Genomic DNA, 26,835 nt, shown 5'->3' on the forward strand with positions numbered 1-26,835 from the left:
TCATCATTTAATCCTAACATTAGGCCCTCTGTCCCGTCATTTCCTCTGAGGGAACGTTTTTGTCTGGGCTTTTCCCACAATCTACAAGCCTTTACAGCTCTCCGGTTATGTAAAAAACAAGCTTGTATATTGCAGCGTAACACCTCAGATTCTACATTTTAGGATTTTTTTGTTGAATCACACACAATGTTGTAATATATTTGCTATCTTGGTTTCACCAAACTTAAAGCAGTTTCACTTTCAGCAATGTGGGGTTTCTGAGATGTACCACATTTTCATTTTGATTTCATCTTCTGAATAATAATACGCCACGTGACTTATTAACTTTGTTCAGACTCCAAAGTAAATAACCACGAAGCCATCCAATGATCTGAGCCTGAGCTGAGAGACTTCCTCTCTGTTTCCTCTAGAACAATAACGGGTTGTGCCAAGTTTTTCTCATCGGCCGAGATAGAAGTGTTGAAAGTCCACACCAGGAGTCAGTCCGTCCTGCACAACAAATTCTGCAGAGTTAAATCAACTATGCCAAGCCTACTTGGTCCTTTAATGCCAGAAATGGCATTAATTTAACTCTTACAGAATTATTTCAACCATAGTTTGAGTAGTTATAACTACTTCAAGTGTTAAAATTACTCAATTTCTTGAGTAAAATTAACACCTATTCTGATAAGGACCAAATAGACTCGGCATAGTTGACTTAACTCTGCAGAATTTGTTCTGTAAGCAACAACTTGATTTTGGTTCACACAGTGAAGAAGGTCAGTTCTTTCTCTAGCGGTGGTTCCGGTCCAGAAAGCTGCCAAATCACAGACACTTCAGAAACATTGGATTTCTCAATTTTTCCGCTTGTCTCTTTCAGATCAATTGGGTATTAGTGATCAGATTTCTAAGCCATTAAACCTCTCTAAACTCAAGAGAGATGGTAAAATTCTCCAAGTAAGAAAAGTAAATAATATTTTGAACATTCGGTTTTTTGTGATTCTCCTTGCAAGTTGCAATAGTTGCAAATCCAGCAATAGTATCTTCACTGTAATCTTGGTGCTTTTGACTTTAATACCTGGTGAAAAGACTACAATTTGATTGAAAATAAAAGAAATTCTTAAGTATGTTGTTTTTTCTTGCAACACTTAATTGAAATGTAATTATACCTCATAATTGGAGAAATATACCACCTCCACAGCCTCACTAATAAACTGTATCTGTATTTTGGTATTTTTGGGATTATTCGGTGCGTGGTTTTTTACCTTTACACATGGGAGGGGGCTTGAGGACGTAACCAATATCTCCATTCACCATGAACTTGGATCTGTTGAGCTGCATCATCCTCCCGTCTGTTTGATAGTTTAGTGCAACTAGAAAAACAAAAAACACACACAAAAAGCCATCCAGTTAGTTATGAAATTTCACCTAAACGCCACCTCCACTTTGATACATGAGTCTGCATTGAGGTGTAAATTAAAAAAATAGCTAATTCTCAGTTTGCTTATAGGGTGAAGCAGGGTTTATATTCATGGCTTCGGGCCGGGTTTGGCCAAAACTACTTTCTTTATGGTCATGTCGGATCGGGCTCGGGCTTCTGTGATGAGTTTAATAAGCCTCCAATACAAACAGCACAGATAAGACCAAACGTAATATAAAGTTGTGTTAATCTACTTGTCATAGTTTAAAACATGTTTAGGTAGTTCAACGTGTTGAGGACAGCAAGAAAATAAGGTGCAGAAGTTCATTGGACTGCAACAAGCACAGCGCACTGCATAATAAATGCGCTCGCTGCCCCGCCCTGCGCCGCTCCTATCAATCACACATCCCAGATGATTTGCACTTGACTCACCCCGAGGTTACAACAAGCGACAAAATGGAGCTGGAAGATGCTCAACCATAGCTAAAAACGGCAAAAGTTACGCTTTCTACTCAAATAGTGGCCTAAAAATGAAAGCAGTAAAATCTTAACGAAAATAATATGTTGGGTTTACTTCGGGTGCAGGCGTATAATTAAAGTTAATTATTGGGTTGGATCAGGTCAGAGTTTTTAGGCCCAGGCTAAAATCTGATATGAAGGTCGGAGATACTAACCTGAAAAGGGAAAAAGTCGTCATCACTGCTTAAACTTCATAGCAGTGGAAGGTGGCCTTGAAATGACCCTAGTCGTAAATATTCCTGCGATTATTTTAACCACAGCAGAAAAGCAAAGCTGCACAATAATACCAAACTCAAAGCAGACGATTGCATCAGTTTTGTTACAGGTCAGATTCTCAAAAACCAAAACATAACCAAGAAGTAGCAGCAAGATGGCAAACATCCAAACAAGCTTTTTGCAGAAAGACGGAACAAAAGTGCCTGAAACTAGAACTGAGAACAGTTCTGCAGTCTTCAAAAGCTGTGTGCTAAAGGGGAGACGGATGAAGGTAAGACACACAAACCATTGCTTTAGGGGTTTCTATTACCCATTTTTCATCAGCAAAAGAGAGAAAGAATGTTGTGATTGTTCTTAAAATATTAATGAAATGTGCCGTGACTGCTTCACCTTGTGAAATATTTTTGCAGAGCTCCCGCTTTGTACTGTCTGACTTGCTTTCTGCTCTGTCTTGTTTCATTTAACTACTTCTACTTATTTATTATCATTTCACCCATTGTCTTCTTCAGTATGTAAGGTTTACTTTTATCTCTTTTCAAGAGTCTAGTCTTTGATTTAGAATTTTTGTGTAACAAAAATGTAACAATTTCTTATTTGTTTTTGATATCATGCTCAACCTTACATTTTCACTTAACTAAGTGATTAAATATGAAATTCATCACTACAGAGCCCTTTGCCATGTTTAAAAGTTACCCGTTTTCCATCAGATGCTTCTTGTCTAGAGTCTGATTTTGGTTCATCATCCAAAAACAAGAGTCATTACATGAAGTCATCTGTGCAAACGCGTTTCACCCCAAAGCTTATCCCAGAATTAGACATTACAGTTGTATGCCATTAAGTGGATAGACAGTACCATATGAATATTGTCTTAATAAATATGTGAAATATACTGTGTTTTTAATTCTTAACACGCGACTTATTGTTAATAAAAGTTTTGCAGTGCATTGCAAAAGTATTAACACTTGTTAAACTTTTTCATATTTTAATGCATTTTATCAGGATTAAATGTGACAGGCCAGATTATCGTGCGTAGTTCTGTGATTCCTAATTCACAATATTGTTTAGAAATAAGTCTGATATGCATTTGCAGTCTCACGTGAAAGCCACCGTTGGAGACGCAAGCTATACGTTTGCGATACAAGGTGCTGTGATCAGCAACTTAAACACACCATCCCCTTTGTGAAACATGGAAATGGCAGCTTTAAACTTTTGGGATGCTTTTTTCTTTAGCCGCGACAAGAACGTTGGTCCTTTAGAACCTCAATAACACCTAATTGTCTTTGAGATTTAGCTACTGACTGAAACATAACAAAAAAAAAGCAAAAGACAGTTTGAGAGGTGTGAATAATTTCAGGTAGTAAAATCTTAAATAGACAATTCAACTTCTCACCCAACTGACAACCAACGTTCCAGTAGAACTGCGGGTTAAAATTAGACGAGTCGATGCGATAGGCCGAGGGGTAAATCCTCGACAGCTGCCTCTGGTTGAAAGCCAGGAACTGCTCGGCCCTGTGATTGACCAGAGATTGCGCTCTGGTCTCACTGAAAGACAAAACGTCACCTGGAGTCCCTAGAAAACAACAACAACAACAGAGGCAGGGAGTGAGAAAATGTCCACAGGGGGTTGAGAAGCATTGCAATTTACGGCTTGTGTGTGTAGGTGTCGGTGTTGTTTCACCTTCATTTAAGCACTCCTGCGAGGCGACAGAATTGGTGAACACCACCAGGTTTGACAGATCTCGACTTAGTTTCATTGTCTTCCTCTTCCGTCCGCCCCTGAAAATACATTTTGAAAAACAGGACAGGGGAGCGATCAGATAGACTTTGGTCAGTCTCACTGACCCATTTACAGTGGAAATTCGTGGCAGGGTAGAGAGGATTGTCCATAAGAGGCAGCTTGCAAACCACAGGAAAGAGCATCAAAGGCAAAAAGCTTAATGGGAACCAGCACACACGCTGTGCCGCAATACTCTCTCATTATTGCACGAGTGCATCTACAAATCACGCATATACGTTCTCAGACAAACACAGTCAGACGCATTTAAGGGAGCTGAGATAACTCCCGAAGACATTCATACATGAATCATCGAACAGGAACAGAGAGCAGAAGGAGGAATACTTGAACAAAGATTAAGAAATAACAGCGAGCTGAAAATTCTTGTTCGATCAATTTATACTCACAAAGAACCGGCTTAATCTAAACGTCTACCAGGAAATAGAACAGAATATGAATTCAGGTGAAACAGCGGCAAAGCGAGAAGAAGCAATCAAAGATGGAATATGCAACATAAAAAACAGAATAAAAAACAACAAACTGCACAGTAAGGGCAACAATTCAACACAAATATTGTGAAAGTATAAAAAGTAGCATATTCTGGTCCAAAGAAATGTGCAACTGAGTAGATTAATTTGCATGTGTGTGTGTGTGTGGGGCGGGGGGGGTTAAGCATTAAAAAAGACAAGCTATTTCCAATAAAAACTGTACAACAGTAGAGATGAGCAGACAGCAGCAGCAATGTTATTCAGTGATTAAAACTGTGTAAATAAAATTAAGGTTTGGCTGTAATAAGTTGAAACAACAGCATTATTGTAGCCTAAAATATATATTTATAATAAAATAGGGCAGGTGGCTATTCTTCTGTTTATTCTACACCGTGTTCCAAATTATTATGCAAATTGGATGTAAGTGTCATAAAGATTAAAATTGTTGTTGTGCTATTAAATCTATAGATGGTATTGTGTGTCAGGGCTTTTTGAATATGTTATTAGAGGTCATAAAGTGTGTAAACTAAGAAGCAGAGTTCACTATATGTTGATGACAGTTTGGGATTTTTAACATTATATAAATAAAAGACTTGATTAATATTTTATGCTCTATGCTTCCTTTTCAGTCTGACCAACCCTATGAAATGTTCTGGGGGCGCCACTGCGAGGCGGCAGCCTTCAAGCCATTCGCTTGTCCCCGACTGTGAGCGTTGTGGTGAAGCAGTTGGAAGGTCACCTGTTGAATTGTCCGCCAGCCTCTCTCCCAGACCTTTCCTGAACCTCTTCCTCCTTCTCCACGCTTTGACATGCCAGCCTGGACTTGGAGTGCCTCTGGAAGTGTTGAAACACACATAAGTAAGTTAAAAAGCAGAAATCTATCCTCTGTTATGTAGGTATGCTCTGCCTTCAGCTGACAACCTGGAAAATCTGCTAAATATATGACACACCATGTATGAAGCCGCCTACTCGATCCCAGCCCGGCGGTTCTTCAGTGGCCAGAGGGATGTAGCACGAGTGTCTCTAGTGAATTATGTCCGTCATAATAAATAGACGCTGCTGTGTGCTTTAGCAGTAACAGTTTGAATGTGTGTTATAGAAATAGGAACAGTATTTAATTTCTTTAAGAGAGGAACCTTCCTGGAGTGAAGGGGGGCTGAGAAGATTAGAAATGTTTAGTAATTATAGTGTTTAGATTTCCAACAAACACGCCGCAGTGTGTGTGTGTGTGTGTGTGTGTGTGTGTGTGTGTGTGTGTGTGTGTGTGTGTGTGTGTGTGTGGGCGTGCACATTTGTATACAGTACTCACATGCACGCACACAACCACTGACACAGACGTGGGAGGGCACATGATATGCAAAGAGGGAGGCATAAAAGACTGAAGTGGAAACCTGAGTGTGTAAATGCAGGAGGGAAAAGAGGATAGAAAAATCCTGCGAGAGGATGGAATGTGGCTAATAACAAAAAGTTTGAGCTACGAAATCAATATTTCACAACATTTTTGATGGGAAATCCTTCATCAAAGACGAAGACAACGTCAGAGCTAATTTTAATTAATACAACATATTTAGATCTGCATTATTGTGCGAGTGGTAGATTCTCTATTGTTTTCTTAAATGAATACGATCGACGATTAATGGCATGAAATTATGCTACCTCCCATTCAAAATGTCTGTCAGTGCTTTATATGATCATTTTTCTTATCTTTTAACATTTAGATTTGTTTTTTTTAATGAGTCAGTCCACACTTTAGGAAAGTTGGAAGGAAGGAAGGAAACCAAGGAGAGAGAAACATGAAAAACTGAAGGAGCGCAAAGAAAAAGACAAGAAAAGACAGAAGTGGAGCACAGTCATACAAGAGGAAGCTAAAAAAGGACGGGAAAGACAGAGGAAGACAGAATGATAAAAAAGAAGGGAAGGAGACGTGAGAAGAAAAACAAAATGACACAAGGACAGACGGACACTGGGAAAGAAGGAGACTTAAATAAACGAGGAAGAAAAGATAGAAAGTAAGAAGGAAGAGAGGTATTAGCAAAACAAAAGAAAGGAAAGGACACAAGTAAAGATGGGAAAAGGAAAATTTGAAGGAATAAGGAAGAAGTTACAAATGACAGAATAGTACATGTGAGGAATTACGGCAGGAGTAAAGAAAGTAAAGAATCAAGGAAGGACAAAACTGAAAAGACGCACTGAAGGAGAGATGGGAGGACACAAGGACGCAAAGAAAGCATGTAAAAAATAAAGGAAAGGAAGGAAGTAGGAAGTGAAAGAAGGAGTAATACAACAAAGGGCATTTTGAGTGAAAGGAAATATTACACAAGGAAAGCAGGGATGAGAGAAGAAATGTGTAACTTTGGAAAGGAAGAAAGGAAAAACACTAAAAAAAACAAATGTAAGGCAAATAAAGAATAATGTTTGCAAAGTTTTCTAGGAAAGGAAAACTTTTAAAAGGATGAAACATTAAACATCAGCAAACAGCACTGCGATTGAACCAGTCTACTGTAACCCAGCCAACCAGTTATGTCAATGTTTTTTGGTGAACACAAGCAACATATTCCTGACTCTCTTCCGCTAAACTAAATTTGAATGAACCTCTCCACAAACACATCAAAAGGAAGAAGAAATGTTTAAAAAAAAAAAAACAGAGAAAGCCCGTCTTCCTGTGTCTTACCTTCTGTTTGAATGTTGTGATAAGGGATCTGCTTTGGGATTTCTTCAGAACTCCTTTTGAGCTCTGAACAAAGAAGAAGAACAAAAAAAGGAGAAAAGATATTCAGGGCCTCCTTTTCTACCTCGCAAGGCATTTTTTTTTTTTTTTGTATTAATATCTGGGTTTCATTAGGTAGTGAAATACCGAACACATTAGCACCTAGATAGTCATTTAAAGCCTAAAGCCTCCGAGCTGAAGCAGGCGCAACAAACAGCGCTCAATAAAACATCAGACAGCTGAAGCGAGCCAGTGGGCGAGAGCTGCAAAAACAAACCAGCTAGAAACACTTGGAGAGAAAAAGCCTCAGAGACAGAATGAGGTGAAGGGGATCACCGCCGATGTAGGACTACATTAGAGCAGGTTGGAAGCCCTGATGCACTACACCCACCGCGCTGAGACGGTAGTCGGGAAACCGAGAATCTCTAAAAATAAGACAAGACGCAAGCGACAAAATGAAATATTAAGCAACATTTCAGGCTTTTTTTTTTCTTTTTTTTTTTTAGGCCGCCTTCACACTCTTCCCGTTTTGACATGCTTCGGACGAAGATGCAGAAACCCCGCGGAGGAGCTCTGCGATCTGTTCGGCGTGTATGTTTGACCGGCGAGTGTGGCAGGAGCTGGTCTGCTCCTTTACTCCCCGAACCCTCCTCCTCCGTGACTAACACCCTGACCTAGTTTTACTCCCCTCCTCTTCGCTGCGTTCGCTTTACATGTTGACGAAGGGTTTCTCCTCCACGAGTGCGGCTCCCGGAAGCCGCCTCGGGTCTCCTTTGGGCGGGCTGTGTGGCGCGGAGCGTACCTGGCGCAGGTTCTTCTGAAGGCCCTGGTGCGTGGCTCGGAGCAGAGCTCGGATGCTGAAGCTGTCGGTGTCCTCCTTGTCCACGATCCGAGACTCCTTCAGAAGAGAATCCAGTTTCTTTCTGATGTGAGACTCCACTTGGTGATTGCCGTTGCCCTAAGCGGAAGGGCGATGCAAGAGAGCTCAGTTTTCAAGACAGGGGCAAACTGAAACAAATTTCAAAGAGCTGAAAGGAAGTCTCTGACTGCTGGCAAAAATGTCCTTTTCACATTTTGACAGATTGCAACCACAATCTTTCATGGTTGTCCTGAGGAATGTATGTGACTGATAAACTTGGTGAAAGGAAATTATGCACAGTATTTTTAAACAAATATACATTTTAAAATTTGGCGTATATTGACTTATTTTAACTCGCCTTGCCTGCTGTTGCAGTAACATCTGCCAATCCTTTGGGGTACGTCTTCCAGCTTTGCACATCTAGACAGTAGCTGTGCTTTTCTATAATCTGATCATGTTAAAAAAAATCACAATTTTGCAATTGTGGTGTTTCTATTAAATATGAAATGCAATTCAAATCACACATGAATAAGCCTGCTCAAGTGATAAGCCATTAAAAATCATGGATGGTAACACTTGCACAAGTGTTACCATCATCAGCCGTCAGAGGAGAAGCCCTTTGTGTTTGGGAGCAGATGCAAAGTTTTGTGGAAACTGCAGTCTGATATTTTACAGAAGAGCCGACAAACTGAGCTTTTGATGATGCTGTGACACTTCTGGTGGAGCCAGCTGCTCATTTTCCATGAAGGCCAGCGGCGACAAATAAGGGTGTCGCTGCTGTTTGCAAACTGCGAAAAAAGTGCAGTTTTGTAAAATACACAAATGTCGATGCGGCTGAAAAACCAACTCATCCTAGCGCAAACATTTTTTTTTTTTTACCCAAAACATGAGTTGTTTTGAAACTGGAGTGTGTCCATTTAGCAAATTTATTTTTGCAATTCCAATTAGCAAAATTTGTTTTGGACAATGGATACACAGCTACGGATATTCTTTTGTCCACTTGTTCTATGGAAACTAACTGAAGTTCAGTCCAATTACATGAAGAACATCCATGAAGAGCAATTTCCAAGTCTTGTGAAGGACTCTCAATTAAACTCAGATCCAGACATTAACTGTGTCACTCTAACACATGAATACAAATTTTCTGCTCCTGCTTGTGAGACGGTGGACCACTCAAGTGTCTGGTAGCCTGAATCAAGGTTTCTTCCAGATTGCCCTGTTTTTTGCTTCTTCTTCTTCTTTCCATCTCAACCCACGTTTCCACAAACTCCGATTAGTTTTTTTATTCCTGCTGAAGAAACGTTTCCTCACAGACTGATGTTGCCACCATATTTCACAGTGGGATGGCGTTTTCAGGTGATGTGGAGTGTTAGATTTTATTTAAGAGTGATAGAGGAAAGGAAGCTAAAGACAAATGCAAACCTAATGTCTTTGTGGAAAACTAAAATCCTAATAAAAGAAATTTATGGTTGCCAGTATATGGTTGCATTGTGGCAAAATGTGAAAAGTATAAGGGCTTTATAATCTTTTTAAAAAAACTAAGAAGTGCCTAACAGACAAAAACACTAAAATTTTCACTTTTGACTGTGAGTCCAAAGGCAAAGAATAAATTACCCAGAGGTTGAGTAACATTCTGTCATTCTGCAGCATGACGACCTGCAATTAGACGTCTGCATCTGCGGTAGTGCCTCTGTTTCTTTGTCTCTCCTTCATTTCATTTAGCACTAAATGCCAGACGACAGTGGCATGCTAATCATTAGCAATAAAACAAAATACATTCTCTCCATACCACTTCCGTCTCTTTCGCATTAACGGTGGGGCGGAAAAAGCTACAAGTTAACGTCTGCTGATCATGTTATATGAAATGCTTGTGAACTCTCACCAAAAGAACAATTTGGGTTACATGTACAAGGTTGGAAGTTGTTTTCTACAGCTGAATCAGAACCAGACTGTCTCGCCCCTTGTTTTAAATTCTTTATCCTTGGTATAAAACTCAAGTGTTGTCTCCGTCTGAAGAGCTTTTCACACAAACCTGCTTCATCATTGATTGTCCTACAAGCTCTCTGTATTGTGCACAATATGTGAATAAACCTGATTGAGTGATTTCACCTGACAGTGCTCGGTAAAATAGCGTTTTTTTTTTTTCACAACAAAGGCGCGTCAGTCTATTGGTGCAGCGCTAGCAAGTCACTGCTGTGGAAGCGAACTGGTGTAATGAGCAGAAACTCCCAGTAACCTGCCAACATCCCTTTCAAAGCGGCGATGGTCATCTGCTGTGGCATCTGCGGCGCCGCGCCTCCAGCTTAATAAAGAAAAACGACGCTACGCTCACTTATGAAACCAAACTGGAGAATAAGACCAGTGCTTTTTCCCCATTTTAAATTGGGAAAGGATGTTCCTGGCACCGCAGTGCCAGACAATATCAACACGATGATGCCTGCGTATGAATATGAAAACGGCGCGCGCACAGCAAGTGAGTGATCCGCATGAATCTGACTTGCAGTGAAAATGTCAGCGATGTTAGTCACGCAGGTGTAAAACCTCATGTTGAATTCAAAAGAGAAATGACAACCCTCCTTTCAGTTTTCACTTTTGTTCTTTTCTACTTGCATCATTAAGCTTTGGTTACTGCTGACAATAATTACCTCAAACGTCGCTGGCCAATTACTGAAGTCGTTATCTCCACTACGGCCTCATCAAGATCACATTAACTAACCTCGGTTTTGTTGCCTGTGTAGGGTTGAAAACTTTGCTTTGAATCAATTTGTTGACCGAGAAACACGAAGCAGGAAAAGCCGCTCCAACAGACTGATAAACCAAATGCAGATTTTTATTTATTTTGATGGACTTTGGTTGAAATGCTGTGCAAAGTGACCAGGATAGTTGGGATCTACAAATGGATAGCTTTCTACATTTTATGTTTTCAAATACTAAACGATCTATTTGAATTTCTAAAAATTTGTTGGTTTTTTTGTTAAATTTGTCCTCGAAAGTATTTTTAAATCTTAATCAATTAAAAGGATCCATCTGTCTCCATTTGTCTTAAATGCATGCCAATAATGCATTTTCCGTTTTTTGATTGAGTACTTCTACACAAATCTAAAGTTAAATCTGGAGAGATGAAGTTTTCTTCTAATTTTCTCCCTGTTTTTTCTTTTAAACCAGGATATCTTTTTGTTGCGGATTTCAACACATCTGCTGGAGACAATCTGTGCTGAACCGAGGCATGAAAAATCTGCCGCCTGTCTTTGCCTGTCCTTTATACAAAAATAAAGAAATAAAATGTCGAGTAAAGCTTCAACAACGCTGAAATCGGAACTCTGTGTTCTAGTGTGGCCTTAGCCGCACTGCCACACATCCCGCATTCATCAAATGAAAACTAAACGGAAATGAAAAGGGATATCTAATAACACAATCTATTAAATTAAATTAAAACTGAGCTAATGTCGCAGACGCACAAAGCCGTGAAGCAACTTATTAAGTTTTTGCAATGACTGACGGATTAGTTTAAGATTAGTCTTCTAAATGAAAGATTAACGGAGATTCAAGTGTCACATTTGCATGGCTGACATGTTTGAGAATCTCACTGCCACGATGTTTTAAGACTGAATAAAAGCCATGTCTAAAACATGCTTGGTTAACACACTGCCACATTCCTGTAGCTTACATTGCTGCTCTTGAGTTTGAAGTCCTCTTCAATTTCGTCGGCGCTGTCATCGTCAGACACCTCCCCCTCCTCGGCGTCCGCAGACAGATAGGCAGGCAGGCGCTTCCCCTGGATGGAGAGGAGATGGAGGGAAAGAAGAAAAGAGAGAAACGCACTCGTTTGATCGTCGGATGTTCCACGCTAAGGGCAGCACAGGCCCTCCTTCAGTGTTTTGTTTACATGCAGGAGCCCACGCAGGTCGAACCTCGCGACGGTTTAAAAATAAAAGCCGAACAATTCGGTGTTACGTATCCCTCCATGCAGGAAGGAGGGAATCTTCACTTTTCCCCACCACTGTCATGTTTTGCTGTCAGTATGGTACTCCGGTACTTAAATGCTGTTTTAGTTTTACATCAGATGGAACAGGATGCTCGTCTCCCAAAAAGTCCCAGTTTTATCTTTGGGTGTTTATCGAAATGTTTTCCAAACATGTTGGGGGATTATTGAGGTATTTTGCAGCTTGTTTGTCTCCTATTTACGGTCAACGTTGCTATTTTGTCTTGGAACTCTCCCTATTGTTCGATGATGAGCTTTGTGGTTAAAGCTGCATTATGTAACTTTTATAAACAATATACGTTCTTTTTATTTGTTAAAACTGTCATCATGTCGTGACAGTATTATGAGTTCCAAATTATTATGTAAATTGGATTAAAGTGTCAAAAAGATTAAATTTTTGTTGTGCTATTAAATTCATAGATGGTATTGTGTGTCAGGGCTCTTTGAATCACTATAATTTCAGAGAGCTGGTTGGTTAGTTTGTCTCATGAGCTCAATTAAAATATATCTACTTAAGAAGGATGTTCCACATTATTAAGCAGGCCACAGGTTTCAAGCAATATGGGAAAGAGAAAGGATATCTGCTGATGAAAATCATCAGATAGTGTGGTGCCGTATGACAAGGTATGAAAACATTAGATATTTAATGAAAACTGAAGCGTTATCGTTCTGTGAAGAGATTTGTGGCTGATTCAGAACAAAGATGGGTTGTACAGATAAAAGCAAAATGAGGAAGGTTTCTGTTAGACAAATACATCGGATTAAGAAAGCAGCTGTTAAAATGCCCTTAAAAAGCAGCAAACAGTTATTTGAAGCTGCTGGAGCCTCAAGGTGGAGGATCCTCCAGAGGCTTGTGGTGCATCAACCTACTATTCGGCCACCACTAACCAGAGCTCACAAGCAGAAACGGTGGCAGTGGGTCCAACACGGCTGTGAAGTCAGGAACGAGGTGGTGGAGTCATAATGCTGCACATCCAAAGAATGACTGTTTGCAGTTCTTTATAATCCATAAAACGTTTAGAAAATCTGCTGTGCATAATAATTTAGAACAGTGCATTTTGAGTTTTATATTTTGGAAAAAAGTACTGTTCTCACGGGGAGCTTTGTTCAGTAAAATTTGATTTATACTGTAATAGTTCATGACTTGAAAATTATACTGACCATCATTTGCACTGACCATTTAAGAAAATCTGAGAAAATATCAATTGCATAATAATTTGGAACACGGTGTAATCTGTGAAAAAAAAAAAATCAAGCTCTTGTTTGTGTTTTGGTTAGAAACAACCAATAAGGGCCAGCAGGAAGCTATTGGCGCTGTCAGTCATGCACGTGTATGTGCTGCACAACGTCCGAATGGCGGAGAATCAACTTACCGTTACAGGAAAACCATCATCGGTGGCTATGCTAACAAGACTGAACATTCAGGACAGGTTTTTAATGTAGGAAGCTCGCCGTAGCCTGGCAGTGCGTAGACAGCACTAAGACCCTCCTCCTGGCTCTGATCGGTTGTTTCTGACCAAGTGGTTTATCTCTGCAAATGGGCATTAGGGCCACAGAGGAAGACGCAGAGGAGATGGATATTTTTCAGAGATTATCTGTTTCATATAACCATCAAAGATAATATTTAGGCGTGACAAAAAAAATGCAACACCTGTAAAGAAGCAAATACTTTCTCACAGTACCGTACACTAGGTAACCTTAGTGTCCATGATGGTCTTTTATCTGAATTTACAGCCATAGTGAAAACAAATTCTGCCACATTTAGGCACTCAAGAGGGCACATGCTGTATCTCTTACTCAGGAAAACACGTACATCAGCAGAATCCCCATGAAAGTCCCTAAGAAGCTATTTGGACGCACTGAAGGCCCATTAGTGAGCCATTCTCAAAGTGTGAGTGGGAGTCAGGATTTTCCAAGCGTCTTCTAATAAAAGCTGGAGACTTAAAGCTTCCTGCGGTACATTTACCCGCCTTCCCGGCCAGCCACCGCTGCCACAAGCAGTCTATCACCTTCCTGTCTACGTGTGATGGTTCAAAAACCTTTTTATTAAATATCTCTTTCTGCGCTGCTGTGCCATCCCGGCTCTGCCGGTCCACAGGGCAAACGAGAGGCAGAAAGGAGGAGAAGAAAGAAGGGGGCAGTAAAAGGCCTTTATAGAAAATCAATATTGCTCTTTTTTCTTTTTTTTTTTCCAAAGACATCTGACCTGAAGCGAACAAACCAGGAATCCAACAATACAGACCGTCCTTGCACAACAGACGAAGACTGTTTATCTGATTATCTAATAATTGTTGAAAGCCTTCAGTAATCTAGATGTGACGTTTGATGCCACCGAAGCAACGTCCGATTTATTTTCCTAACCGCGCTCGGCTGACTTCGAGTGCAGGTATGTCAAACGCGACGCACCGCTCCTCTTCCTGAGCACCTGTCTGGTTCAGAGCACGGCAGGTGCTCAGGAAGAGATAAGCATGTGAGGCTCAGACATGACATTTATTTCAAATAAGCATACAGACGGACCTGCGCTGCTTCCCAGCCCGTGTGCTTCCCTCAGTAATGTTGTCAGGTAAGGCAGACCGCATGTTGAGGTTTTCAGCTTTAAGCCCCCGTACAAGCTTTCTGTTCTACGGTAATGTAATAAATAGGAAAGCCTTAGATAAGATAAGTCTTAAATGTATAAAAAACACTTAATTTGGTGTAAAAATTAAAACTTGAAAAGATCAGCTCAAAAGATGGTAGAATTTGCAGGTCATTTGCAGCTTTTGACTTTTAGAAACTTTTGTATGTTTTTTATGAGGCAAACAAAATAAAATCAAACTTCAAGACTTGCCGCTTGAGAGGTTCTCGTCCCGTTTTTCTCAGACTAAGCATCCACTCTGAGTCAATATCTCTTCAGGCTTTCTGAAAGTCGTTTTACCTCCTTTTTAAACAATTTCTGGTCAGCACCTCACTGTTTTGAAGAAAATGTTTGCTTGTAAGCCACTCAGCTTAGATGCGTCGACCTTTCAGGCACAGCTAGGCTCCAAAACCCAAAGGATGAAACAACAGTAAAAACGTATCATTTTAAAGTAAATTTTTTAGGACCTTTGTCACAAAGACATAATTTATTTAACTGAACCAATTAAAAATACAAAAACAAAATAAAAAAACAGAGTTTGAACTTCAAAATTAAAAGTTTGTCCAGAGTAATTGATGCGATACTTTTAAACGTTCAGCATCCGGATTCCTGACCATCTGTGGTTTGCAAAACTGATTTATAGACTTTGAGCGTCGATGTAACGAACCCGTGTTTATTCCACATAGTTTAACATTTATTCTCTAATGACGACACTCCCAGAGAAAATGAAATAGTATCGGCTGCAGCAACCTCCTGTCTTGAGCCGGATTGTTTGCATTGCTTTTTTCATTTGATAAGTGAAATCAAAATATGTTGGGTTTTTGTTGCTCAGGTAGTCGTTCTCTGATATCAGAATTTGAAAATAATATGCAACATGTGAATGTGACAAAAAAGTAAAGATATGGGGAAATTTGTAAGGGGCCAAATATATTTGTGAATACATTTGCTTGAATTAAGTGCTGGAGCAGGAAAACTGTAAACTTTAGCAAATCAGTTTATGGGGAGAAAAGAATCGGAACGAACCAGGTGACTTTCTAGGAGCTATTAGCTAAAATCTGGCAGGCCATGAATCCTTTGTCAGATCTAAAGGTTTTAGGTTTGAACATTTTGATTTGTCCTCCATTTCTCATATTTCTTAAACAATATGCTTCCATGGCCTGGTGCAAAAACTGGACGGAAAAAAAAACTTTGAAAAACCTTCAGAAGGCTTGTCTTAAGACGACTTTAAAAGAATCACATCAAAGTCTGAGTCTTTGATCGCGGTAAAGTAAAAAGAATATAGGGATGCCTTTATAATTTTGCGCAGCATTGTGTTTTTTTCAACTTATTACAAACACTAAGCAACTAAAGAGGATTAATTAGCATCGGTATTTTTCAGAATTGCAAATGAAAACTTCTTAAGACACAGATAACTGGAGTGCGAAACGCTTTTTAATGCAACTTCTCATATTCATGAAAAACATTGAGCACAAACATCATCCAAATTCCCGCCATCGTCAGCAACCTGCACCAACTTTTCCGTGTCAGTTTTCCTTCTTTATTGCTTTATTTCAATGCAACTTGTGACAAAGTTTGTGTTTCATAAAAAAATTTGCCTGAAATTCGGCTTTTCATGCCTCTTAATTTAAAAGAAAATTTCTAATCTGGGTACAAAAAGATTTAGTCGAACAGGTAGTTTTATTACACATTCTATCTTTAATATAAAACTGATTTATTTTTATCCATTGCTAAAATTGGCAGTATTTGAAAAAAATTAAATAAAAATGGCATTACAACCCCAAATGAGTCACCAATTAGCCGCTGTTTCCACTGTATACCATACAGCCAGCAGTCTGTCGCCGAGTTAATTTATGCCAGAAACTTCCACTTCCCCTCCGTCCCATTTATGATTAATAAAATGACCTACTTTCCTCTCATTTTTCCTTCTCCTCATCCTCTTCACAGGAAGTAATTAGTGGCCATGCAGTTCTGATCACACTCCCCCCACCCTTGGTAACGCACGTTAGGTAAAAAATAAAATAAAATATTGATAGATAATGAGCGCTTCTTCTTTATTCTCCACATTGAGTGGAAGGAACCAGAGGGAGGGTGGAAGCAGACGCCTTCATTCACGCATTCATAAGAAAAAGTGAGTTATAAGTCCTCCTCCCGTTTCGCGGCTTTTAAAAATGAAAAACACAGACGCCCAGTCCATCCCGCAACTAACTGTCCACTGATGAGTCCTTACTTTGATGAGGATCTTCCCTTGCAGGCTGTGCGGACTGGGCAGTGTCTTGGAGTCTCTGCTCAGCATCTCTCCCACATCCAGTTTGTCTCCAAAGATTTCCCGCAGGTACTCGGCAATCTTCTTCTGCTGCTGGATGCTGCAGTGGTTCTCAATGGACAGGATCACCGGGTATCTTTAAGTAGAATTTTTTTTAAAAAGAGAAAAAGTTTGCTTGAAACTGCCAAAAATACCTGCACACTTCAATGAAACATTCAATCTACCTTTTCCGAACCAAAAAGTAGCTCAGATTTTTTTTACCTATAACAAGACATTCTTCATCCATAGGTGTAAAATTTAATCATCCTATTACTTTACATCTATTTTCAAGATTTATTAACCTAAAACAAGATGCGATAGTTTGCTGAAAAGGTGCTTGTAAGCTAGCTTTGTCTTGTTTTAAGAGTACTAGGTTGTCTGCACTTGAAACGAGACAAACATACTTGATAAGATTTGTTTGTTTTTTGCAGTGAAATGTTGCCCTGAGGCCACTAATCACAATAGCATGCAGCACTGAGGATAAAATATCAGCTTTGTCTTCTGGTGGAAACAGTGAGCAGGACAGACACAAGGGAGACGATGGTAAGGCAGAGTGTGTTGAATTTATTAATCTGTTCTCCCTGTCAGCATTATGACAGATTGGAAATTAATAAGGCGTGAATTAATAAGAATTGCAGGTTGTCTTTTTTCCTAATTAGCAAAGGTGAGAGTTGTCTTTGCAAAGTGAGAGATTATCAAATATATCCTTAAAAAAGTACTTTACAGAATTATGTTGGGAGTTTTTTGGGACCATTCTTTAACCTCTGCACTCGTCCACTAGAGTAAAAAAGAAGTAGAAATTTAACCGGGATAATGGTGGGGGCACGTTACATTATGTTTCACACTTTAAACAAGTCAGAATGAAGCTGTTGTGAAAATTTTAAAAGTTTTAAGGTTGAGAACTTTTGCAAAGTGAATCACTTACGTTTCTTTCTCCCGCCCCCGCCTGACAACATTCTGCTGTGGTCAACCAGGAAAGAGCAGGTCACATGACCTCATCTTCAGTGGATAATTTATATAAACAGGTCATTTATATGAGCTGCTCCACCATGAGAAAGACCCACAACAAACAACCCAGGGCAGATTCAGGGTTCAGAGTAATTAAGTTTTGGAAGATAAAGGTTCAGAGTGGCTTTAAAAAAAGAGCATTATATTATTTTGAGTAAACTCTTTAGGAAGTGACTGTCCAATCACAAAAACAGCTTCTAAACCCATAATATACAAATATATTTTTTGCAGTTTTAGCTTTTTGTTCTACCACTTGTAAATTTACAGTATATTAGCAATACAGCAGCAAGTTTGGCAAAAGAAAAGTTAGAAAATAAATAACACTAGAGAATTATAAATTCAGTATTATTTGCATGATCTTAATTCAGAAGGCTTAAGTGTTTAACAAGGGCAGCAATTATGCATGTTAAATATTAGAGGATTTGAAACATTTTAATTAAATATAGATTTTTGCATGTAACCTGATTTTTTTCCATGTATGTAGCTTTATGGAAAATTTATTTAAAACTGTCAAAAACTATTTTTTGTGTGTGTTAATACCCAGTCCAGCATGTGAGAGTAAATAAATAGATTAATAGACTAATAAACAACAAGCTGAAACCAGACTTTAGTAATTTAGCTTGCAGTTAGTCGGCTACATAAAAAACATTATCAAAAAAAGATGCACTTAAGAAATTTTATGGGGGTTTTTTTGTGATTTTTCTGCTTTTGACGAATCAACAAAAAAAGGTACCTCGTTATATTTTTAAACTACTAGCATGCATTAATTACTTGTTACGTCTGCACAACTTTAATTAGGACACTTGACTTTAATCTAATTTTACATTTTCAACAGTCTGCAGGATGAGGCAGCAACGTTTGGCTTAATTAAGCCGAAACAGTGCCTGTACTTGAATTAAATAATCATCTTGATAACTCAGCCATCGCCAAGATTAGACGCTGTGAGTAGTGAAAGTGGGCCAATATGTCAGCATGAAACCGCATCAGTCACAACTTTGTTTAGGTACCGTCGGGCCCCACAGAGACAATCAGCCGCTCCTCCGGGAGCCAGACGAAGCTCCGCTCAGCAGATGGTTCACTTATAGGTGCTAATTACTCCTAGAATCACAGTTGCTGAAAATAATTTTTTTTAAATAGCTTTTGTATTTTATTTATTTATATAATTTCCTTTCTCATCCTGTAGAGCACAAGCGTCAAACTCGAGGCCCGTGGGCCAAATCTGGCCCACAGTAGCCTTTTATGTGGCCCTCTACATCCTAGACTAAACACAATGTCTGTTTAATCAATCAATCAATCAATCAAATCAGTAAACAGTTTTTATCGTTTTACTGCCAAATTATATCAATCAGTCCCTCCAGTTTCTTGCGAATTATTGTGGAAGTTCACACAAAATCAACAAATCCACACACTTGTTTGCACTAATACAGTTTACTGCTGATTTTTATTAAAAATTGTCAAAAACTTTCTTACTTGTACTAAACAGCTGCCTCGTTAATTGTTGTCAGATTATAGTCCGTGATCTATACAGCGAGTAATAAAAAGTCAAATTTACCGTCATAAATAAGTGCAAATATTTCCCAATTAGTTTTTTATTGCAAAACAATCACAAAATTCTGGAGGGACTGGAAAGATGTTCAATATTATTTAATTTTAGGAATTTATGAATATTTCTAATGGGTTTTATCAGTACATTCCGGGACAACCGGCCCTTTAAGAGCACTAATGATTTTGATTTGGCCCAAAACGAAAATGAGTTTGACACCCCTGGTCTAGAGTTAGCAACATGCAGCTCTGACTTACTGGTTGTTTATGAAGGCGTATTTGTTGATGGTCTCTATAACGGATTTGAATGTTATCTTGGACGTCAGGGTGTATCCGTGCTGCACCATCGGCTCTCCGTCGGGTCCGTCCCAACAATCCACTGTGGGAAAACGACATAAAAGAAATTAGTGTTGGGCAGAAATAATATTTAGTTATTTCTAATGTGAAACAGCAGCATTTTTCACTACTTCATCCTGGGTTATAACAACTATTTTCGTTATTTTTAAATGAATTTAAGTGCGTCTGGTTTTTTAAGCAGCAGAGAACATCCTAAACATAAAAGAAATTATTCTTGACAGCGATCAATAAAAACTAGCACTTTTGTTTTAAATGACAGAGTTTGTCGTAACAATAAGCAGAAAAAAAACAAAACCACGGATTGCAATAGTCTATTTTCACAGCAGACATATTGATTAGTCATAGTAAGAAAAACCCAGAGTGTTACTGATAGCATAAATGATGGCGCTGTTCTGTCTGAGCCATGACAGAATGACAAGTGAGATGGCAGAGATGATATCCTGACTGAGCCATTGTTAACATAACAAAATTTCCACTAGACGTTCTTTTTTTGTTCTTTCTTCTTCTTTTTCATTTTTTCTTCGGTACGGATGAAGACGCGAGCGCACCTTCCACACAGCGGCAGCCGGACTGCAGCACCCAGGCGTACATGTCCGTCTTGGAGTGTGAGAGGAGCTGGTCTCCGGTCAGGTACGTGTTGTGGGAGGAGGCGATGAAGTAGTTGCACAGCGGCTGCTCCATGTCCTGGTTCACCTCGTGATGCAGAGGGTTGAAGATGTCGCACGTCGGGCTGCGCATGAAACTCGTGAAGCCTGGAGGAACAAAAGAAGATAAATCAGCTTGGAATCATCTGCATATACCGAGTCCGATGTTTCCTGTCATTCACAAAAAGGGCTTTAATGTCATGCCTAACATGGTGATTGTCTGTCTGCCAGTGTGTTTGCCGGTCGATAAACTCCGAAGGACTACGACATAGCGAAATGCGGTAAACACACTTATTATTCGCACGATATGATTCCCGGTGGCATCGTTTATCCCACCACTTTGGGTCTTGTTGAGCTTGGATTAATGAACAAGCAGCATCATCAAACAGATCGAGACCAGACAACGGCTGCATCAGGAGGAAATATTTGGATGGCAGTAAACTCCACACTCATCTCCAGACATTAGCAGCAGGATAAAATGTAAATAAATGGACGGATGAATGGAGATCTGGAAGACATGTCAGCATCTTAAACTCACTTTTTGGAGATTCAACTATGTTGAAATGTAAATCATGGAAAGATGTGAAATTTCACAAAAGCTTGCTGTAATTTGTTTAAAATGTTTTTTGTTTCACTACTCTGCATCCTGAATTCACAAGTTGAAAGGTTTAAAAAGCTAAAAGAAGCTTCTGCTTCTTCAAGGTTGTCCTTTGCTTTTGCTGCACAGAGTGACAGGATGTTCCTCACGAAAAAAAAAAATGGTGATAACTCTAAGAAAGAAGAGCACTTATTGAATACAAAGAACGTGCTGTGAAGTTATATATATATTATGTGCAACAGCCTTTATATAAAAAAACACCTTATGGTGATCCTTTTGTAAACGCTTGAACTTTATCCTTTATAATAAGCTTCACATGTATGTGAAGCTTAATTTAATTCTTAAAGATTTATTTAAGTAGTGATGTATTGTTTGATGTGTTGGTGCTGTGGGAGACTGAACTACAATCTATCTATCTATCCATCTATCTATCTATCTATCTATCTATCTATCTATCTATCTATCTATCTATCTATCTATCTATCTATCTATCTATCTATCTATCTATCTATCTATCTATCTATCTATCTATCTATCTATCCATCTATCTATCTATCTATCTATCCATCTATCTATCTATCTATAAAAATTCAAAGATATACATGAACAAATTTGCTTGGATATATTTGTGGAGGATTTTCACCTGCAGACAGATTATGATTTATAAAGTTGTGAAATTTGCAAATGAAATCTGAAGTTGACCGCTGAACACTGCTCTTTCATATCCCGTGTGTTTCTATTCACTGAACCTCTACTTTTTTGGGGGCGTCAGTCAACTATGTAATTATTTGCAGAATCTCCATATAAATTTCACCAATCACTGGCAGTCACTCTGAACAGCGATCGTAGGGCGTTTAAAATCTTTTGCTAAGGTTTCGGTAGTTGGTCACAGCCTCAACCTCTGTGCTCGGATTTTGGCTCAGAACACACAAAGAGTGCTTTGTTGAAAAATCGTTATTCGTATCATCTCAAAGAAGCTGACTTTTACACTTCTGAGTGCAAAACACCATCGATTTGACATTTCATTGTCTGATTTATGCAAAAGCTTTGAATAATTAGCATGTAGCTCCTTCGGTTTAAATTCGCACTTTTTTTAATCATTAGCATCTAAAAGACATATTCGTGTGAAATGTGAGTCACATAAAATTAGATATTGAACTATCATCTAAATGTTTTACGTCCAATCCAGGCTTCAAGGACCGGGTGTCTCTGCTTCAACGCACAGGTAAAAACGTCACCATGGAGACATCTAAAGGTTGCAGGACGTTGGCCCCTGTTTTATGACACACAACAAATCTATTTGTGCTTCATAAAAAAAAAGAAAGCACAATAACATTGTGAGATCAAGATCTAAAGAGGAGTGAGAAGGAAGAAAAAGATCTTCTAACTTAAAGTGAACAAACTGCATCGTGAAAACGAGGATCTGAGGTTTGTAACGAGCAAAATAAACGCATATTATGTACTTATTATATATGAACATTACATTTGCTAATGACACTTGTATAATATTACTTTAACAAAGGCAATTCATGTGAACCTTTGTGACTGCTGCTGTAATATAAAAGCTCAGTCAATATGAAAATCTGTACATTTATGGGTTGAATGGAAGAAACCATAGTCTGATCAAGTAGACAGTCACAGTATGCATTCATTTTTTAGTGACAAAGATTAGTGTTTTCCCTTTTCACCCCCAACATTGTCTCAATTTTTATTTTCCACAAGCCTCATATTTTAATCAGACAATTTTCCCAGTACAGGAGCCCTTCCCTTCCTCTCTTTCCTCTTCAGGGCCACCTTTCAGCTACTTAATTAGGTTGGAATAATTTATATTTCTTATATAGATATGTATTCCCCCTGAAGGAGACCATCAGGGCTAAAACTCTTTATTTTACCAATTATTTTGAAAGTGTTCTTATGTGTTTCCAATAATCAAAAAGTCTAGAACACAAATATACAAGTGCAGCTCAATAAATTCTTATATAATTTAAATGCTCATTTATTTCAGTAGTTCAATTCAAACAGTGACATGCATGTATTAGAAATATACATTACACACAACATGTTACACTTCAGATCTGTTGATTTTTATCTTTTTTTCCCATAAAATTAATTTAAGCCCAACATTCAGCCTTTCAAATTTACTAAAAACTTTTGAGCTGTGCTTATCCTTCTCACCTGCGCAGCTTTGCCAGCCACAGTTTTTGGACTAAACTCCCATTAGCACCTAACATAGTTTAAGAAATGTCATTAAATTTCCATCACCATTTCCCAGCGTGACCATTTTACTGGTCATGCTGGGAAAAATTTTCTGTTCAGTTTGTGTCGGGTTATGACTAAATCAAATGAACAGACAACTGCCTTTTTGTGTTTTTATCTTTCAGTATTTTTACAACAGGAAAGATATGGTTATTGACAGGGTGTGCATAAGACTGACATGACACTCTCATAAACATGACATAATACCTATTATAAACATGTATTGGTGTTCATGAACATTTATGACTGTAAATAACGACACTTTTAATGTAAGGTTGCTCTAAAAGTTGCATTAAAAGTCCCAACTTTGCATTATTTTGTAAATAATGACATTTTAATGCAAAGTTGTTACTTTTAATGGACTTTCAAGGCAACTTTTAGAGCAACTCTGCATTAAAAGTGTCGTTATTTACCGAATGACACTTAATGACAACAGTCATAAACATTCATAAAGACTCCTTCATGTCTATGACAGTGTCATGTCAGTCTTATGAACACCCCGTCAAATAAAGCGTTACCAAGATGTCTTTACATTTTAAGACTAAACATTTTTTTTTCCTTTTTGTTTTACGTAATATGACATACTGCTCAGTTCAAAATGTCTTAACCGTCTTTAGTTTTTCTGTATTCTCAGATGTTATTTTGCATGGCTTTCACCACTTAAAATAGGCTCAAAGAAACACTTAGTCTTACAGTTTGAGTCATTTTGATGCTCACTCACAAATAGCCTTATACAGTAAAACCATAACAAACAACAAGATGAGAGAAAATGATCTGCTGCATGCAAATTCGTCAAAGAAGCTCTTAAAGGGGAGGAACTAACAAGAACGTTACCTTCTATCCCCAAAACGCCTCTTCGTTTGTTTTCATCTGATACTTCAAACTTGTCGATAATTTCTGCAACATACTCTGACGTCACGTTGGTCATCTACATTAAGAAATTGGACAAAAAAAACATGGTTACTTACTAAAATACAGCAAGTGACGTACATTTCTTACAAGTGTTGAAAGAGAAAAAAAATATGCAAATGTACAGCAAAAAAAATCCATAAATGTAAAAATAATGTCAATTCTTCTAATGTTAATAATAGTGACTATAATTATTATTATTATAACAATAATAGTGGGAAAACTGGCCATTAGAAAAGTCACTAGAAATAATTATGCAGATTATGAAAGGTTGGGGACAATTAAGTAGAGCAAAATGACTGATTATAAATCAGACAACTGTATGTCATATATATGAAACAAGTCAAGAGTTCCAGCAAAACAAGTCAGTTTAGTTGTGATAGATCAAATGAGGAATTACGTACTGTATGTCGTAATAACATAAATCAAGCCTTTTTATCCGTGGTTATATTTCAAGCTAAAGAGGCTGACTGAAGGGAAAGTGTTTTTACATTAAGAGACATTTCCACCAGGTATATTTACTCGCCTTCTGCTCGTTGCGCAGGAAGTTGGCGAGCTCCTCCGCCGTCAGGTGGTCCTTCCTGTCGCTGTACGCCATCATGAGCAGGAACAAGTCCCGTCTCAGAGACATCATCTTGTAGAAGACGGAAAACTCCTCGTACGTCAGCGTGCCCTGATGATCGTCGGTGTCTGCTTCCTGAGCGGAGAGAAAAGGTGATTTCTTTCATTTTACACTGTTTTAGTTACACAAGACCTTCAATGCTTATCGATACGAAAGAAAGAGTTCCTGTTGGTGTTTAAATTTTAAATAAAAAAACAGCTTTCCTACAGAACATGTTAACTTCTTGACATTAAAATCAAAGCTTCACCAGTTATCTGTCCAATACAATGTTGTTGTTTTTTTTTAAAGTACAAATACAAATCATCTGTGCGTCATCGTTCGACTCATCCGACGGTTTGCGTGGCTCCGCAAAGCAAATACAATTCCCTTCTCACGAGAAACGAGTAAACATAAAGTCGGTGTCACCACAATTTAGTCAAATGAGAAATGAAGTGGATTCATTCTGACAGTCGGGCACAGAGGATTTAATGTGTAAAATACCACGTTAGAGAAACCACAAGAAGCACAAAACCGACAACAGCACCATCATCATAGAAAAGAAAAAGAACACAAAAAAGATGAAAACAAAAAATAAATAAATGAAATATTGTTAAACTGAAAAGACAAGAACGTAGACTTTCTTTATTCTTGGAGCAAATGCACCATGCTCAGATTAAATTTGTTATTGTGGTCAGATTGTTTCTATTTTATTTATTTACTTAATTATTGGTAATGTATTGTGTCAGACCTTAACTGCAGCAATGGATCCCTGTAGGCAGTAAACTAAATATGTTTTTATTTTTGTCATTTTTGCCAAAACCATCTAGACCAGTTATACATACAGGTGTGAACAAGCGTTTCTCTAGATTTCCCAGTCGCTTTTATCCTTTCAAATTCATATAGAATAGAGTAGAAATTAGGACAGAAACAGCTTTTATTGTCGCACTCTGGGGAAATTCAGGTACAACAGCTGCATTAAGATATGTAGATTCACACAAAGGTGTTAAAAATGTGTAAAAGATTAACAATAACCACAATAATATTAATAATAATAATAGTACACCACGGTTTCCCATCAGTGTATTATAAGTCTGGCGGGCCACCAGGCTTTACTTGAGCCCCCACCAGGCTAAACATTGTTGTTGATTTATTTTAATACATCAGTAGCAGTGGCAGCAAAGATGGGTTAAGCTAGGTTTATATATAATAGAACATTATTTATGTTTTAAAAAGACAATGGGATTTGATTATGGGGCTGCACAGTGGCACAGTTGGTAGCACTGTTGCCTTGCAGCGAGAAGGTCCTGGGTTCGATTCCCGGCCGGGGTCTTTCTGCATGGAGTTTGCATGTTCTCCCTGTGCATGCGTGGGTTCTCTCCGGGTACTCCGGCTTCCTCCCGCAGTCCAAAAACATGACTGTCAGGTCAATTGGTTTCTCTAAATTCTCCCTAGGTGTGAGTGTGTGTGTGCATGGTTGTTTGTCCTGTATGTCTCTGTGTTGCCCTGCGACAGACTGGCGACCTGTCCGGGGTGTACCCCGCCTCTCGCCCGGAATGTAGCTGGAGATAGGCACCAGCAACCCTCCCGACCCCATTAGGGACAAGGGTGAACGGAAAATGGATGGATGGATGGATTTGATTATACACAAAACCTGCAGAATTTTACTTAGTGCACTGCTAAATAAAACTTCTTTGTTGTTGATGTTTTAGTTCTGAAATTTCTCAATTTTTAGCCTTTTTTTATTTTTCTTTTTACGCAGAAACACAGTGGGACAACCAGCAGACTTTCCTACCACCAGTCTTCTGGGGGAAACCTGGTACATTGTAGATTATAACATAATGCCACTAGCAATCAGGCAAAATGTACCAGCGTTTCAACACCAACAAATCCCCTCCACAAGTGATTATTTTTTTCTTTTCTAAGCCTACATTTCTCTAAACATTGATCCATTCTGCTGATATTACTCCCCCTGTCTTGCTGCATCTTTTCAGTGTCTGATATTAACTGTATGTCGCTGGGTCCATTCGACTCCACAACAAATCTAATAGTACCACATTTCC

At 38.6% G+C, this 26,835-nt stretch overlaps 1 protein-coding gene across 8 annotated transcripts in view; it reads right to left on the reverse strand.

Moving 5' to 3' along the window:
* Positions 1–26,835, reverse strand: part of plch1 (phospholipase C, eta 1) — a 77,949-nt gene that overhangs the window by 7,968 nt on the left and 43,146 nt on the right. For all 8 annotated transcript variants that reach the window (XR_003599028.1, XM_028044724.1, XM_028044725.1 and 5 more), the window contains 12 exons: positions 24,701–24,871; positions 24,100–24,193; positions 20,316–20,519; positions 19,669–19,789; positions 16,786–16,957; positions 11,630–11,737; positions 7,906–8,061; positions 7,068–7,130; positions 5,136–5,230; positions 3,813–3,910; positions 3,525–3,704; positions 1,245–1,352 (listed from right to left, as the gene is read on the reverse strand). Coding sequence is in view for 7 of the 8 variants with exons in the window: in XM_028044724.1 (XP_027900525.1) it covers positions 1,245–1,352; positions 3,525–3,704; positions 3,813–3,910; positions 5,136–5,230; positions 7,068–7,130; positions 7,906–8,061; positions 11,630–11,737; positions 16,786–16,957; positions 19,669–19,789; positions 20,316–20,519; positions 24,100–24,193; positions 24,701–24,871 (1,570 nt within the window). In the remaining variant the exon portion in view is untranslated. The remainder of the gene's footprint in view (positions 1–1,244; positions 1,353–3,524; positions 3,705–3,812; positions 3,911–5,135; positions 5,231–7,067; positions 7,131–7,905; positions 8,062–11,629; positions 11,738–16,785; positions 16,958–19,668; positions 19,790–20,315; positions 20,520–24,099; positions 24,194–24,700; positions 24,872–26,835) is intronic.

The sequence above is a fragment of the Xiphophorus couchianus genome, chromosome 18 (assembly GCF_001444195.1).
Source record: "Xiphophorus couchianus chromosome 18, X_couchianus-1.0, whole genome shotgun sequence".
In the NCBI taxonomy this organism is placed as follows: Eukaryota; Metazoa; Chordata; class Actinopteri; order Cyprinodontiformes; family Poeciliidae; genus Xiphophorus; species Xiphophorus couchianus.